The sequence below is a fragment of the Monodelphis domestica genome, chromosome 3 (assembly GCF_027887165.1).
Source record: "Monodelphis domestica isolate mMonDom1 chromosome 3, mMonDom1.pri, whole genome shotgun sequence".
NCBI lineage: Eukaryota > Metazoa > Chordata > Mammalia > Didelphimorphia > Didelphidae > Monodelphis > Monodelphis domestica.
Window position 1 is genome coordinate 136,709,832 of NC_077229.1, and position 17,953 is coordinate 136,727,784.

Sequence of the window (17,953 nt, forward strand, 5' to 3'; positions counted from 1 at the left end):
TACCCCATCCTTTAAAAACTCTCCATTGATCCAACCACCCCTGCTAGTTATTGTCCTAGAGAAAGCTGTCACACAAGGGGCTCCCATCTTTTTGCTCACTCACTTTTAGGCTCTGCAATGTAATTTCTAATTTCATCATTCAACCGCAACTTCCCCACCCAATCAGTCATCTCTGATGTTCATCCTTCTTGACTTCTCTGCATCATCCTATACGTTTCCTCCTGGAGAGTCTGTCCTCCCCAGGCTTTTGTGATGCTATTCTCTTCTGGTTCTTCTCCTTCCTCTCTGATTTTCTCCTTCTTAGCACCCACGAAATGCAGGTGTTCCCTGAGCCTCCCACCTTGACCCTCTTCTAATCCTATACTATGTCTCTTGGTGATCTCATGAGCTTCCATGGATTCAACAATCATCTCTGCAGATGATTCCCAAATCTATGTATCCAGCCCAACTTTCTTTCCTCAGCTGTAACCCCTGATCACCAACTATCTTTTGGCCATCTCATACTAGATATCCCATTGGCACTCAAATTCACCCTGTCCAAAACAGAACTCATTACCTTTCCTCCCAATTCTTCTCCATTTTCCAACTTTTCTGTTAAGAGCACCATCAACTTTTCAGTCACTTAAGCCATCCTTAATTCCTCACTCTTACCCCTCCTATTGATATGCTGTCAAATTTAATCATTTTCTAACTTTACAACTGATTTTTTCTGCTCACAGAGCCATCCTCCTAATATAAGCCCTCATTACAAAACTATTTGAACAGCCTTCTAATTGATCCCCTTGCCTCTGATCTTTCCTCCATTCCAAACCATCCTCCTCTCAATTGCCAAAGTACATTTCCTAAAACACAGGTCAAGCCTTGTCACTCCACCACTCCTTACTCTCTTCTGTAAATCAGCAAACTCTAGTGGATTCTTTTGACCCCCTGGAATCAAATTTAAAGCCCTCTGTTTGACTTTTAAAGACTTTTATAACTTCATTCCTACCTTTATTCCTCTCCTGAACTCTAGCTCCTCTGACCTGTGTTAAGGGTAAATTTTAGGGTTGAGACTAAATATATTTTTTAGTTGGTCACCAGGGATTTAAATTCTAAATCCCAATGAAATACTCAAGTCAGAATGGAATTTTATGGTGGTTTATTTACAATAATACAATAAAGAGAATATTAAGGGAGAAAGATAACAGGCAGGAGTTCAGAGGCCCTAGCTGGGGTTGGGGGGGTGGGGTAGGCAGAGGATTAATCTAGCTAGGCTTCCAAGTCAAGTTCTACCGCCAACCCTCTCACAGGAAGTGATGTGAAATATAAAGATAGATTTTTATGTCACTTCCTGTGTCTCACATGTACCAATGGTGGCTTAAACTTGACTTTGGACAGCCCAGGGGGTCAGTCAGTTATTTCTGATTTGTCACTTGCCTAGCGCATGTGGGTCATAGATCATCCTCCCCCACTCTTAATCCTTAAGTGGGGGTGTATACATTCCTGGTTGCTAAAATTTTAAAGACTAAGCAGGGTGGAGCAAATCTAAAATTCACACCTGCTAGCTGTTTTTCACACAATGATGCTTCATCTCCTTACTCATGGACTTTTCACTGCGCATACCTGGTTGCCTAGAATATGCCCACCTTCCTCACCTCTGTGTCCTGACTTCTTTGGCCTCCTTCAGTAGTGGTTCAAATTCCATCTTTTGCAGAAGGCCTTTTGGAATTCTCCTAGTTCTGGTGTCTTCCCTCTGGTGATTATCTCCAAATTATTCTACCTTGGTTTTAATATGGCCTCTGTCTCAAAATGCCAACCTAAGGTATTTTTTACATTTACATTTTAAGCTGTTCATCAGGCATGTTATTTTATTGAACCTTTCATCACAAGATAAATATTTGTTTCCTTTAAATTTTTTTCAGATAAACTATACTAAAAATTCTCTACTTTTTTTTAGAGTACAAGAAAGCTCGCCAAGAGATAAAAAAGAAGTCCTCAGATACATTGAAACTTCAGAAGAAAGCCAAAAAAGGTAAATCGAAGAATCCAATCATTAATATTTTCATATTAATGGCTATTTTATATTTGAAATGTTAATAATATTTAAATTTCTAGGAAGAATTAACTTTCTTCATATAATGTCCCACTTCCTCCATGCCCACATATGGTTAAACAGAATTTGGCAGCTGTGCTAAAGACCTCTAGGTACAGAATTTATATTAATATAAGACGTGATTAAAATGATATATGATTTTTCTTCTTTTTGTCTTCAAAATCTGACAGTATTTGTGCCTATTGTGCAGGGTAATGAAACCTATAAATTTCCTAGAAGCCTTGGATAATACATAAAAGCCTTTATGCAAATGTTCAGTAATAATTATAGCAGAAATCATTCTATTTTCTCTTCCATCTTTCACAGCCTATAATCTCCTAACCCTTTATTAAATCTTGTAAGATTCATAAAATGACTGCAGTGGGAGCTGGGTGTTGTTTCTGGACTGCCTTGTGATTACACACATAGCATTTGGTAACATGAAGACACACTACAAAACTGCCTCAGCAGGGGCATCTTTCTGCATCCACTTCACACTCGGGTCCTTGACAGATGAGAGTCTCTGTGTATCCTGTTTCAAAGCTTCAATTGTCCCTGATTTATTCTGTATAAAACATTGAACCAGCTAACCAGAAGGAGTCCCCTTTGAGAAGGGATTGTTGGGAGTAGGAGCTTAGGGTGAGCAGTGGGAAGACCAAGGCATTTCAGTAATTCAGAGAAACTTTCTTGATCCATAAAATCCCATAATGTTAGAGTTGGAAATGGACTTTAGAGATCATCCAATCCAAGAGTTCTTAACGTAGAGTCTATAAACTTGGTTTTTAAAAATATTTCAGTAACTATTTTTCAAGATAGTTGGTTCCCTTTGTAATTTCATGTATTTTGTTGAAAACATTTTAAAGTATTTTGAGGAGACCAGTCCATAGGTTTCGCCAGATTGGCAATGGGGTCCATGCCACACACAAGACTAAGAAGCCCTACATTTCGTCGGGTTTCTTTTTATGGAAGAGGCAACTGAAATATAAGAGAAGTGAGTGACTTGTCCCAGGCCACACAGCTATTATGTGGAAAGCTTAAGGCTCAAAACTGGATCTGATTCCCAAATCCAAAATTTTTCCTACTCTTTCTTAGACAAAAGAACCTTTAATAACTCCTGGTAGAATTATCCTTAAAGCTTCCCTATAGGTGGATCCTGAAATCTTTATGCAGAGTGACTTTAAATTAATGAGCTTTTTTTTTTTTTAGTGTGGTGTATGAGGATTGATTTATTCACATTATCCTCATACCATTCCTTCTTACTCAGGGTTAGACCGAGACTTCTAAGTGAACCTTTCTAAAAATCTTCAAGATTTTCTTTTCAGTCAGATCTAAGAATAGGAAAGAGAGTGCTTTAAGCCCAGACAATCAGAAAAAAGAAAATGTACATTTCAGGCACTGAGTGAAGCCTTCACTATTCTTGTTTGGGAGAGAGCAAACCTAGAGGAGCATAGATTTAGAGTTGAAGGAACCCTAAGGATCATCTAGTCCCAGCCTCTCGTTTTACAGATGTAGTAAATGAGATCCAGGGAAACAAATTATATAGAGAACTATAAGGGAACTCAAAGGTCAGTCCCCCCCCCATACTTTACAGATGGGGAAACTGAGAACCAGAGAGGTAGAATCATAAAGGTCACACAGGTAAGTGAGAAAAGAAGAAATTGAACTCAGATCCTCTCATTTCCAATCTAGTATACTTCTCTGCCTCTTAAAGACTTCCTCAACGATCACTCAGCAGGCAATAAGCAGAAATACTAGGATTCAACCCCAGAACTTCAGGATCCAAATTTAACCTTCTTTTTGCCATCAGTTACTTTTGATTTTTTTTTAAATCACAAACTCTGCCCCCCCCCCCCAGGAAGTAGATACATAGTTCTCCACTTAAAGTAATAGACTTAAATGTAGAAGAAATCTTAGGGAGTTAACCTCCTCAATTTCAAGATTAAGAAACTGAAACTCGGGGGGAAAGTAATATTTCCAAGGTCCAGTGGCCACCTTACTCTTAGTGCCTTTCTTCTGAGGTTACTCCCACTTTGTCCTGTGTATATCTTGTCTGTATGGAGTTGTTGGCATGTTGTCTCCTCCATTAACTGAAAACAGGACCTTTTTTGATATATTGATTTGGCTTCCTTTGTATACCCAGTATTTAGCACAGTGCCTAGCACATAGTAGGCATTTGATCAATGTTAGGTGACTGATGGACCAGTTGAAATGTCTACAATTTAAGTCATTCTGAGATCTTTACAGAATGAGAATAGAAAGAAAACAAGGGGACAGATAGGTAGCTCAGTGGATTGAGAGCCAGACTAAAGATAGGAGGTCCTGGGTTCAATTTTGATCTCAGACACTCCCTAGCTGTGTGACCCTAGACAAGTCACTTAATTCCAGTTACCTAGTCCTTACCACTCTTCTGTCTTGGAACCAATATATAATATTGATTCTTAGACAGAAGGTAAGGGGTAAAGGGTTCTTTAAAAAAGAAAGAAAAGCATAATTCAGGCTACTGCCTTGGCTAATCAGTCACTCAATAACATAGTAAGCATTTATTAAGTACCTACTATGTGCTAGCTTGGTACCAACCTTTCAAGGGGTTCCTATTCTAATGGGGGACACAACATGCAGTTAACTATATACAAACAAGGTACATATAGTGCAAATGGGAGGTAATCTCACTGGAAAGGCATTATCTGTGGGAGGATCCAGGAAAGGCCTCTTATAAAGTGGAATTTTAACTAAGTCTTGAAAGGAAGTTGGAAATAAAAGGGAGATTCTTTCGAGATGCAATGTTTATTGAAGAATTATCCTCTAAATATCCTCTAATCTGACTTTATCCCTACTCTAATACTAATTTCCTAATAGAGACAGAGGGCTGGTTGTCTGTTTTGGTTTTGGAATTTTTCCTTTCTTAATCATTTTTTCCCTAAGACCCACAAGTAACAAGCATTTGTTAATGTGTCTGCCTCAATTCACTCCACACCCCTGTATCTATCCCTATCCCTAATTTCCCCTCAATATCTCTAGTGATTTGGGGTCTGAGACTAGAGGAAGGTAGAGGAACTGGATCTGAATCTATGTTTCAGCAATTCTTAAAAACTTCAGAATTCGACCCATGTAGGAAGCTGACCAGGTTATTCTATTTGGCATTGAATTTGGCAATCACCGGTTTATACTTAAAAGGAGTGGGACATTAAAATTGTTCTCCAAGTATTCATTGAGTAGCTGCTCTGGGCCCAGCTATGCTGGATGCTTTTGAATTTATAAGAAAAGTGCGAGAAACATCCTTTGTCCATTTCTAGGAAGAAAAAAACATTGCGGGTAAAAATAACATTCATATAGATGTCTATTCTCTTCCACCCACTGCATCTTTCTTACAAAAACAGTCCCTTGTTAAGAAATTAAAAAGAAGTTACACAAATTATGATGTGAAACAATAAACTGATAGGTTCTTGTAGGTTTTGAATTATTTCATATCTAAAATTGGTGAACTTCTTTAAATTGTGTTTTTAAAAACATAGCTTATTATTAAAGTAAAAAATGACCTATGTTCAACCCATCCTGCAAATATTCAGATATTCCCATGCCTCCCTGCATTTCACCTGGTCATTGATTAATTGGCTCTTCCTAAATAGATCTGCACAATAGAAGAAGGCTATGGAGAGTGGAAGGCCAGCCTGGTTCCCCACCCCCCACCCCTTATACTCAGCACCTAGGACAGTTCCTTGCTCTGAAAAGACTCCTGTTATGTGTTTGCTAAATAGATATTTTTAAACAGAGGTACTGAGAGCTGGAGGTTGATAGTCATGTCTCCTATAACTAGTAATAATTTATGGGAAGTCAGTGGCCAATAATACTGACTGTTGAAAAAGAGATTTAAAGGTCATTGTGTGTAATACAATTGCTTTAAAGTAGTGGAAGGGAGACAGTGTAAAATAGCAGACAGAAAAATAAGGATTGTCCTTGGAATCAGGAAGATGTTGGGCTAGGCTAGACCCCAGACACATACCAGCTATGTGACCCTGGACCAGTCACTTAACCCTTCATTGCCCCCAGGCCACTGCAGAAGAGTAGGAGTGGCTGGAGTATTGATCTGTATTGGTAAATGGAGTTTCTAGATGGAGAGTTCAGGACTATCCCCATCTACTTAGAGGAGAAACCTGAGGGGAAAGGGAAGTTGATCAAAGTTATGTATGGACTCTTCTACCAGGCTAGTTGTAAGAGCTTGTAGGTTTTGAGCTAAGAGGGATTCTTGGTTGCTAAGGTTACGAAATACTCTGCCTCCTTATCTCTACCTCTTGGCTTCTCTGATTTCCTTTATGTCTCAGCTAAAGTCCCAACTTCTATATGGTCTTTCCTGATGGCCCTTAATGCTAGCTCCTTCCCTCTCTTGATTACCTTCACTTTATCCTGTATTCTTCTTGTTTGTACATTGTTGTTTTCATGTATTCTCCCCCCATTTGCCAGTGAGCACTTTAAGAGCAGAGACTATTGCAGATAGTTCTGGGTTCAAATGTGATCTCAAACACATATTAGCTGTGTGATCGTGTGTGGCAAATCACTTAACCCCAATTGCCTAGCTCTTACCATTTTCCTGCCTTGATCTATTCATAAGGATTTAGTTTTTAAAACAATGACTATCTTTTACCTTTCTTCTTATCTCCAATGGTTGGCATAGTGCCTCGCACACATAGTAGGAGGTTAATAAATGCTTATTCCCTGACTAATTGAGCCAACAATGCTTAGGGATTAAGAAGTCTTGGGATTTGGGTAGAGAAGAGGCAAGAAAAGTTACTTTTCCTCAATTCCAGCTCTGACTTTGATGTTAATTCATCTTTGCATCTGAGTTCTGCATCCATTTTGTAGTATTTCTTTTCCTTACATTTATTTATCTTTTAAAAAATTCCTTCCTTCCTTCCTTCCTTCCTTCCTTCCTTCCTTCCTTCCTTCCTTCCTTCCTTCCTTCCTTCCTTCCTTCCTTCCTTCCTTCCTTCCTTCCTTCCTTCCTTCCTTCCTTCCTTCCTATATTTTTCCATGTTTACATGATTCATTCTCTTTTCCTCCATTCTTCCATTCCCCCTTCCAGAGCCAACAAGCAACTCCAATGTGTTGTGCAAATGTTATCACTTGATAACTATTTCCCTATTAATCATTTTTGCTATAGAGCTATCTTTGAAAGCCAAAACCCTCAAATCATATACCCATATATACAAGTGATAATCATCACATTTATCTTATCGATTTCTGTTCTCCATGTTTCTTTCTAAAGACTAGAAACAGTTTGCATGCAGTAGACTTCTAGGGGACAGCTGTCTTTTCAGCCACAGCACCTTGCCCAAGTTATTTAGACCATCTTCAAAAAGAATGGATGGAGAGCTACAATAATAGTGTTGTGTATTTTGTGAACAGGGTCAGGAAAAACATCAGTTAGCTAGAATCTAGGGAAGAGCATGAGTGTCCTGGTTTGCTGTATTTCCTGAGATAGTGAGAATTATATAGAAAGCACCAAGTCAGCCTTGGTTAAAAATGTTTCTAAAATGTAATTTATTTTGTCTGACTTTGTGCACTAGGATAAGGATAATTTAACATTCCTTTGATTTAGAATCTTTGAATGCCTTGGGATCATCATTCTGAGCATGAATTCTTTTTGTAGAACAGTTTCTGAATTTCTTTATGATTCTGTTTATATATAAAAACATATGAAGTAGCAGGTAAGTGGTGCACTGGGCCTGCAGTCGGGAAGACCAAAGTTCAAATCTATCCCTCAGACAATTCCTAGCTATGTGTAACTGAGCAAATCATGTAACCTTGTTTTGCTTCTGTTTGCTCATCTGTAAAATGAGGATAATAATAACATCTACCTCCCAGGGTTGTTGTCAAAGTAAGGTGATAATATTTGTAAAGCTTTGAGCACAGCCCATAGCATCTAGTATACACTATATAAATGTTAGCTATTAGCGGTAGTAGTAATAGTAGTGGTGATTGTGATAGTAGTAAGAATAATAGTGGTAGTGCTGGTGGGTGGGAGGAGGAGGAGGAGGAGGAAGAAGAGCAGGAGGAGGAGATGATAATGAGGAAATTGAGATCCAGAGAAGCTTTATAAGTGTGTTAGTTCAAAGTCATCCAGCTAATAAATGGCAGAACTCAGTTTCAAGCCTGGTCCTGTGACTATATAAATCAGCCATTCTTCCCCCAGGGGTCCCATGTGGCCCATTGGTATCCTCGGGGTTGACTTTTGAGAAAGAAAGAAAGAAAGAAAGAAAGAAAGAAAGAAAGAAAGAAAGAAAGAAAGAAAGAAAGAAAGAAAGAAAGAAAGAAAGAAAGAAAGAAAGAAAGAAAGAAAGAAAGAAAGAAAGAAAGAAAGAAAGAAAGAAAGAAAGAAAGAAAGAAAGAGAGAGAGAGAGAGAGAGAGAGAGAGAAAGAGAGAAAGAAAGAAAGAAAGAAAGAAAGAAAGAAAGAAAGAAAGAAAGAAAGAAAGAAAGAAAGAAAGAAAGAAAGAAAGAAAGAAAGAAAGAAAGAAAGAAAGAAAGAGAAAGAAAGAAAAGTAGGAAGGAAGGATAGAAATATCAAGCACATAACTCGGTGCCAGCTATTGTGGTAAGTGCTAGGGATACAAATACAAACAAAAAAAGAGAGAAAGACAACCCCTGTCCTCTAGGGGCATCAATTCCAATGGGAGAAGACAGTGTACAAAAAAGAAGTAAAAAGGGGAGGAGGAGGAGGAGGAGGAGGAGGAGGAGGAGGAGGAGGAGGGCTGAGGGCACTGAGGTTGGCAGAGAACAATTCTGAAGTCTGGAGGAAAGAAGGCAGGCCAGCCTGCCTTCCTAATGGGAGAAGAGGGGACAGACCGTATTACAGAAGGATATTCTGTGGAGCTAGGGGAAGGATCAGTGGTAATAATTTGCCCAGGCACTGAGGGGAGATCCAAGACCAGCCTGTAGTACTGGGAAAATGGATGTGAAGTCCAGAAAAGTCAGGAGCAAGGCCAGAAGGGGGATGAAGGATTGACAGAAAGGCATAGATGAATAAGCTGGCACAGGATGAGAGGGTTGTGATTAGCCTGTTTGAGGGAGCACTCCCTTTGGTGATGCTTATTGGGACTGTCACATTGTAGAAATAACTGCTGATTTAACATAAAGCCAAAGAGCAGCCCTCAGGGCTGAGTCCTAGATCACACATATTTCTTTTTTTAATTTTTTATTGAAACTTTTTATTTAATTCAGAATATTTTTCCATGGTTACATGATTTATGTTCTTTCCCTCCCTTCCTTCCAGCACTGCCCCGTAGCCAATGTGCAGTTCCACTGGGTTTTAAATGTGTCATTGATCAAGATCTATTTCCACATTATTGATATTTGCACTAGAATGATCGTTTAGACATCCCCAGTCATATCCCAATTAACCCATGAATCACACACATTTCTATGAAAGCATCCAAACATTTTCATCCCTATCATTTCCCCTTGAATATTGTCCATCTGGTACTTCTGTGATATGTATTGTCTTAAGAGCCCTCCTGGACCTAGAGGATGACCAATAGCCATATATATGCCTTTGTGGCCAATGCTGTTTCATAGAGAGTTGGCAATGATAAAATAACTGTACTTATATAAGCCTGTTGTCCAGAAATATCCCTGGGTGGCTTAAGAGACTCACATCATATATTAACAGTATGGAATGGCTTTGGAGAATATCTCTTCTTCAGGCCCTAGTTAAATTTGATAATATGCTCAATATTACCTTTGAGCGGCAGAAGGAATCTTAGAGGTTATTCTTTTATTATTATTATCATTATTGTTTACATTAGCATTGGTTATTAATGACACAGTCAATTGTTTAATTATTCATTATTGTTAATAAGTTATTTATTATAATAATAGCATCTAGCATTTATATAACACTTTAAGATTTATAAAAATTATCTCATTTTGTCCTCAGAACAACTATAGGAGATCAGTAGGATTACTTATATTTCCTATTTGTGTAATGCTTTTAAGATTTGCAAAACTATGTCTATTACCTCACTTGATTCTCACAGCAATCCTCTGAGCATTATTATCCCGATTTTCCAAATGAGGAAACTGAGGCTCAGAGCGCTTCAGTGTCACAGAGCTGGTATCTAAAGTGGAATGTGAATCCAGTCTTTCCTAACTTCAGGTCCCACATGATAGCCTCAGTGCCATATGTCTCTGGAAAACATAGAGGAGTCTGGCTGTCTGATTTTGAGTCCTGAATTTAATTGTCACCTTCTAACTAGAGAAGTGGGAGAACAAGAGCCACTTAGTCCATCTACTGTGCACTTCCTTTGTCTCTGGACTGAGGATGCCAATGATATGTTTATTTCACTTGACCACCCGCTTGCCACAACTTGAATTTTGTGATTAGTCCTGATGAATCCTGTTTCAAGGAGGAGCTCCTGGAAACCTAGCAGAGAAACAGTGTCTGAGGTAGGAAATGAAAACATTTTAGGTTTCCTGTCCTCAATTTTGCCATTTCAATGGTTCATTCAAATGATTTTTCACTAGTGGAAATGAAGGGAACACTATAAGCTAGATCAAGGAGTTGATACCCTTTTATACTGTTATCGAAGTTACTACAATACATTCAGTCAACAAACCTTTACTAAGGCAGTACTGGGTATACAGTGACAAAAAATGAACCAATCTCTGCTTTTACTTAACATTGTATTGAGAGGACAGATTAACCATAGACAGAGCGTCTTCAAAGCCTTAATACATTTTTAAAGCTATTTTAATGGCTTCTCACTATAGCAAGATGTTGGGAACAGTCTGTGTATGTCCGAACAAAATAAGTAAATACCTGGGAGGCAGGTAAATCCAAGGTACCTTGGGAGAGAACACTAGCATGAAGGGGGATCGTATAATAAGGCTTCTGATGGAAGGTGGTCCTTGAGCTGAGTCAAAGGAAGACATTCCACAAACCCCAACTAAAATTAAGCAGCTCAATAAATACCTTCGCTTCCATTTTGACCCAATTTCCCCCCTCCTTTCATTCCCCAGCCCACTACTCCATCTCCATGTTTAACGTTGTTTTGAGTTGCTCTGTTTATATGTTGTGCTGATTTGTAGAATGTTTGCAGAAAAGGACTTTGGTCACCCAGGTCATGTGCCTGGCCTAAAAAAGCAGCATCTCTTATCTTAAGGTAGAGAAGCTAAAGCCTTTGTCTCTTCTTAAAAAGACTTATTTTGGGAGACAGCTAGGTGGCTCAGTGTACTGAAAGCCAGACCTAGAGATGGGAGGTCTTGGGTTCAAATCTGGCCTCAGCCATTTCCCAGTTGGGTGACCCTGAGTAAATCACTTAATTCCCCCATTCCCTAGCCTTTACCACTCTTCTACCCTGGAACCAGTACACAGTATTGATTCTAAGATAGAAGGTAAGGGTTAAAAAAAAAAAGACTTTGTTCAGAGCGTGAGAAGTATTATATGCTTATAAAATAAATTGTTTACTTAAAAATATGAGTCACCAAAAAAGAAATTGAGCCTTAAATCACCTTACCTTGGCTGGTGATGAAGTCTCTGTGTCCCATCAGCAGAAATGCCATGCCCTGAGTTATGAAAGAGAGGAATAATACTGGAATACCAGTTTGACTTTTTTGTTTTCCTTTTTGTATCAATTGTGTATCCTGCACTTTCTCATCGTGTGTCCCTCCCTGCCAGCTGAAACTGTGGGTAAGTCTTCAGTGGGCTGTTCTCTGGGGGCTGATCCTGGTGCGCTCCTCTCTCTGGCTTCTTCTGGTTGTCCAGTCCCCCATGCTGGGTACCCAGGGTCAGTTACTAACAGGGAAGAATCATTTACCCTCATTCTTAACTTTCCAGAACTTCCAAACTTTTTTTTATGTTTTTAAGCATCTGTCTTTTTTAACACTAGACTGCATAAAATATTGACGCGTTAAGACAGTTTTTATAAAAGGAATTTGAAGTACTGTGGTAGGAATCACTATAAAGAATTCAGGGAAAGGAGACAAATGACTGACATTGTAGTTAGAGAAGAAGGTGCTAGCAGTGAAGTGGGGTAGAAGGGCAGACATCAGAAGAGCTGCCTTTTGAAGGAAGTAAATGCTATAGAGGGAGGTAAGGATGGGGACTATCCCAAGTAAAGAGGATGAATAGTCAGCACAGAAGCACAGAGATGATTGATTGAGTGCCATGTGTAAGGGACAGAGAGGCTAGAGTACTGGAAGCTTGGAATTGATAACTGTGCAATAAGAATAAAGTTGGAGCCACCTTGTGAAAGGTTTTAAAGGCTAATTAGACGTTTATCTTTTGCCCCAGATGCCATAGAGAATCCACTGGAGCTTATTTTTGTTAGGGAATGACATGGTGAGACCTGCATTTAAAGGGGAAAAATAATCACTGGCAGCAGGGCAGCAGATGGATTGGCTAGTGGAGAGGCTTGAGGCAGAGAGCCCAGTGGGGAGGCTGCTGCAATAATCTAGGTAGAAGTGGTGATGAGAGCCTGGACCACACCGTGGTGACTATGTGGGAAGAAATTGATTGTTTATATGGGAAAAGGAAGAGATAGAAACTGAGGATGATGAACCAGAGAGATTGGAAGACTGGCGGGACCCTCGACAGAAATAGTGGCATTGCATAGAGAGGTGGGCTGGTGGGGCAAGTTCTGTTTGGGACATATGAAGTTGGAGATATCGCTGAGACAAGCAGTTTGAAGTATCCATCAGGTGCTTGGTAACGTGAGACTGAAGTTCAGGAAAATGACTGGAGCTAAGGATAAAAATCTGGGAGTCGGTCTTCAAAGAGATGATAATTAAATCTGTGAGAGCTGATGAGGTCACGGGGAGAGAGAGAGGATAAAGTAGTCTTCTGCACTGATAAATGATATATTGGTGAAATCACAAATCTATTGAAGTTTTTTAATGTCTATATAATATATACTGTTTATATTTCTCATGGAAACTTCTCATTCATCCCCCAAATAAACCGTAGGTCATTTTTAGCATAATTGGCAAGACCATCACAACCTCCTGAAAATGCTAAATTTTATGCACCCTTCTAGTGAGCCTCCAGTAATGCATATTTTACTCAGCACCTAAATTTAAATCTCCATACCTCTGGCAACTTTATTCTAGGCTCTAGGGCAACTATTTTATTTTATACATTTGAAAATATCCTGATCCAGTAGCCATAGCCTTCACCAGACTGCCAAAGGGGTCCAGCATGCAAAAGAATAGTTAGTAATTCTTGCCCTAACGGAAAAGAATTGGGCTTTGAGACATTTTTTGAGGACTAGTAATTTTCTTTCTAAGGAGATAAAATCTCACCTGAATATTTTGGGGGAGTTGAATGTCTTTGTACTTTTGTCTGTGGACTCTTTGTGATCTGGGCTCTTCTTAACATATACCTACCCCTCTCTATCTATTTATCTGTTTCACTCTACAACATACTTTTCCATCCAGTGACCCAGATTTCTGCTATTCTTCAAAGAAGACACTGTCTCCTGCCTTTGGACATTTTCCCTGGCTCTTCCCCACTGCCTAGAGTGCTTTCCCTCCTTGTAGCTACCTCCTGGCTTCCTTTCAAGTCCCAGACAAAATCCCGCCACATATAGGAGGTCTTTCCCAATCCCTCTTAATTCTAGAGCCCCTAGCTCTTAGCACAGTGCCTAGCATGTAGCAGGCACATATTGAATATTATTTGCCTGATAATTTAAAATTTTTTTCTAATTGGGGTTAGCTGGGTAGCTCAATGGATGGAGAGCCAGGCCTAGACAGAGGAGGTCCCAGGTTCAAATGGGGCCTCAGATACTTCCTAGCTGTGTGACCCTGGGAAAGTCACTTAACTCCTATTGCCTAGCCCTTTCCACTCTTCTGCCTTGGAGCCAACATACAGTATTGATTCCAAGACTAAAGGTAAGGGTTTAAAAAAAAAAGCTTTTTTTCCCCTATCTTCTTCCTTCTTTGTAGTATTGAAGGAAGAGTTTTATTGTTTACAGTCACCTTTACTAGTCTCTTGTTCACATTCCTCATCTTTCATGAGCCTTTACTACAAAGGTATTGTAGGTAAATAATATGTATGAAGCACCAGCTAACTTTAAAGTCAGATTACTTCATGAGTATTTATTTAATTCCAATTATGTGCAAGTCACTGAACTAAGAGCAAATGACACCAAGACATCAGTGACCCTGTTTTCAACTAATTTAAGATCTAATTCCAGGAAAGACCCGTCTGTAAATAACTTTGATAGGAGGAATGAGAAGGAGCTGGAATGAAATAAACACAGAATGGCCAAATGGCCACGCAGTGTGCTATGAGAAATGTGAAGTGAAGCCCCCTACAATGCTCTCCATTGTTACAGCAATAGTGGCAATTAACTACCTGCCTTCCATCCAAAGCGCAGATCCCATGTTAGCTGATAACAAAGCTCAGGTCTTGCAGAATTGAGAGCCGTCAAACCAGCCCTGGGAAACTGCAGACTTGTCTGCTGGCCTCCTCTCCAAACAGCTGCCAAAGTCATTCCTAGAGAACAGACCTGACCCTGTTTTCTCCCCCTGATCAAAGGGCCCATCCGATGGCTCACTCATCTATTACCTTTGGGATAAAAATCAAACTCTTCTTTTATTTAAAATCTCTTCACAATCTGGCTCCAGCCTGCCTTTCCAGGATCTGTTTCCCTTAACCCAATCTATAGTCCAACCAAACTGGGCTGCTTCGTTATTATTCCTCCTCAACTATCTTCCATCTCCTGGCCCTTTGCCTTTACACAAGTTACCCCCTGTGCCTAGAAAGCAGCCTTTTCTCACCTTCACCTCTTAGGGTCTCTGGCCTCCTTCCAAACTCAGCTCACAAAGGCCTATCATGTGGGGGCCCTTGGGGGGGTGGATTGAAAGCCAGGCCTGGAGTCAGAAGGACCTGGGTTCAAATCTGGCCCCAGACACTCACTTCCTAGCTATGTGACCCTGGGCAAGTCAATTAATCCCTCATTCCCTAGCCTTTACCACTCTTCTGTCTTGGGACCAATACACAATATTGATTCCAAGACAGAAGGTAAAGGGTTTTGTTGTTGTTGTTGTTGTTGTTGTTGTTTAAAGGCCTGTCCTGAGACTTTTTCTGATTCCCCTTCCTCTTCCACCCATTAATGCCATCCCTCTTCCTCCAAATTGCCTTGTATTTACTTTGTAATACATTTTGCATTCTCTTCTATCCATCAATCCGCACGTATTTTTTAAATGCCTGCTATGTGACAGGCAGTTTTCTAGGGGCAGGAGATAGTAAGACAAAAAAAGAAACAGTATATGGATACAAGTTGCATTCACTAATAGAATGTCAACTTGACTTTGTAGTCCCATGGTTTGACACAGTGGCATTTAATAATTAATGACAACTAAGTATTAATCATCAATACCAATCATTTTTAACAATAATTATTAATTTGTGGTTTTGCACTATAATGTAATATTATTAATAATTACTAATGTTGATTTAATTAGAACTGGATGGCACTTCTGAATCCCAAAGTGATGAAGAGTCACACATAATCGCAGAAGTTAGGATTGGAACCCAAGGCCTTTGTCTCCAAATCCAGCCTTCTTTCCACTCCTCCAAGGGTGACACGTTTAGCAATCTAGAATTAGAATTTTGACTATCAGAACATACTTCTGGGAGTCATTTGTGTCAGAATGTTCATGGGGGAAGGGAATCGCAGGAGGGAAGATGCATTTGCCAACAGGACAAACTGAGAAATGATCTGCCTGATCTAAATAAACAATCATTTGCTTTTAGGAACCAAAGTTGAATTTGGTTATTTCCTAAGTCATCAGCAAAGATTTTTAATTGTTAGAGGGGGGGTATCTGATTAGTTTAAGGGAATTGTTGGCAGGGTCACACCCAACCAAACAATACCTTCAGTCTGGCTAATTTGCTGTAACATTTTAGAACTTGGATAAGAGTTTGAATCACTGTATTATTGACAGGATATCATTGCATGAGGGTACAGGATTATGCCATAGAAGAGAGTGCTTGGCATGTATGCTCTTTGAGGAAATGGTGAATATTCCCTTAAGTGGAGAGATGAATAATCTGCTGTTTAGCAGTTGGGGGAATGTCTATATTAGAATATTAGGAGGAGGAGGAAGAAAAAGAAAAAGGCAATAGGAAGTGTCAAACAGCTAAGGGAGGTTAGGAAATGCTAGGGGTTACAGGGATTAGATGAAAATAGAGCATGAAATGTCCAGCTGGATTTACCCAATTGATTCTTTTTTTGTTTTTAACCCTTACTGTCTGCTTTAGGAACAACTCTTAAGACAGAAGGGCAAGGACTAGGCAATAGAGATTAAGTGACTTGTCCAGGGGCACATAACTAGGAAATATATGAGGACAGATTTGAACCCATTTCTTCTTGATTCCAAGCCTAGCACTCTATCCACTGAGCTGCCTACCCATCCCTTCCTGATTGACTCCTGAAGAAATTATTCCATCAACAAGTATTTTTTAAAACAATGTAAGATTAAAAATTAATACCTAAATACTTCAAGTATTATATTTTTATAAGAATTTATTAATAATAACTTGAAGAAAATGATAGTGATAGCCTGAGAAAAGAGGAGGATCACAGATGGGGAGGGAGGTGGGCACTGGAGAGAGAGAACAAGGAGGAGAGTGTGGGGATTACACACAACTTTATCAATACAGCATGAGGATACAATGTGGGGACAAAAGAGGAAAGGGATGCTGGGTAATGTAGTTCAGAGCTACAAAATTCCAATTATGTAGTGTGCTACATGCTAGGTCTACAAGAACAAAGAATGAAATAATCCCTCCTCATAAGCTATGCATGAAGGACTTGAAAAAAATACATAAACATAAAGTGAAGATAGAGATTTTTATGGATGGCAGAAAAACCCTTTGTTTTCTCATTTGATGTTCATAAAAACCATGTGAGGTGTGAATGCTATTATTATCCCTATTTTGAAGATTAGGAGACTGAGGCACAAATGGTCAACTTGCTCAGGATCACACAGCTAGTAAGTGTCTGGGGTAGGATTTGAAATCATGGTTTCTTGACTCCAAGCCCAGTGCTTTATCCACCCTTTGGCACTTACCTGAAACTATTTACAGTGTCCCAGAACTCATAGTGCACTAAAAATTTTGAGACACCTTCTGTGCAATACAATTAAATACAACGTAGCTTGGGAGGGCAGGAAAGGTTTTTATGCAGAAAATTGTGCTTGAGCTTCCTCTAAAAGGAAGAGGGAAGATTCCCTATGAATCAGAAGTATAAGGAGTGAGTGCATTTCATTAGTGGGAGAGTTTTGTCACACAGCTTAGACTTCCTGCACCATCTGTTGTTGAGATACAGAATTCTAGCTTAAATGGGCAAATCTGGACAGGATCCAGATCTAGAATGCAAAATGGGATGTTTTGCCTCAGGATCATTAAATAGATAAGCTTATTGTGGGGCAGCTGTGTGGATGGGGCATTGAGTAGGATTTGAAACTGGAATTCTTTAAAGCTGTTCCTATTTCAAAGGATTCCCCCAATCCTGTATATTATTTATCTGCCTATGGGCCAAGCCTTTTACTCACATAGGCTTCAGACTCCCAATCCCTTGTGACCACTGAAATTGGCATCAGAGTCAATGTGGAGTTCTTTAAGTATTTGAAGTACTTAAATCATCCTATCTTTAAGTATTTTAAGTATTCCAGTTCTGTTTGCCGATGATTTTTAGTCAGTCACCTTAACCTCAGATTTGAGTTCACTTAAAAAATGGAAGGATATTACTTGAGAATTTTATCAACTTAAGACTTTTAAAGCTATAGAAGTAATTAGCATTTGGGGAATTGGGGTACTTGAGCATGTGAGCTTTAGTTAGAAGGAATTCCTCATGAAGAAAGTCCCTCCATAAAAGCAGATTTG

The 17,953-nt window shown here is 39.4% G+C and overlaps 1 protein-coding gene across 8 annotated transcripts in view; it reads left to right on the plus strand.

The window, feature by feature from the left end:
* MTSS1 (MTSS I-BAR domain containing 1) overlaps positions 1–17,953 on the plus strand; it is a 235,867-nt gene that overhangs the window by 185,676 nt on the left and 32,238 nt on the right. For all 8 annotated transcript variants that reach the window (XM_007488306.3, XM_007488303.3, XM_001381232.4 and 5 more), the window contains exon 6: positions 1,937–2,011. In XM_007488306.3, the coding sequence (XP_007488368.2) occupies positions 1,937–2,011 (75 nt within the window). The remainder of the gene's footprint in view (positions 1–1,936; positions 2,012–17,953) is intronic.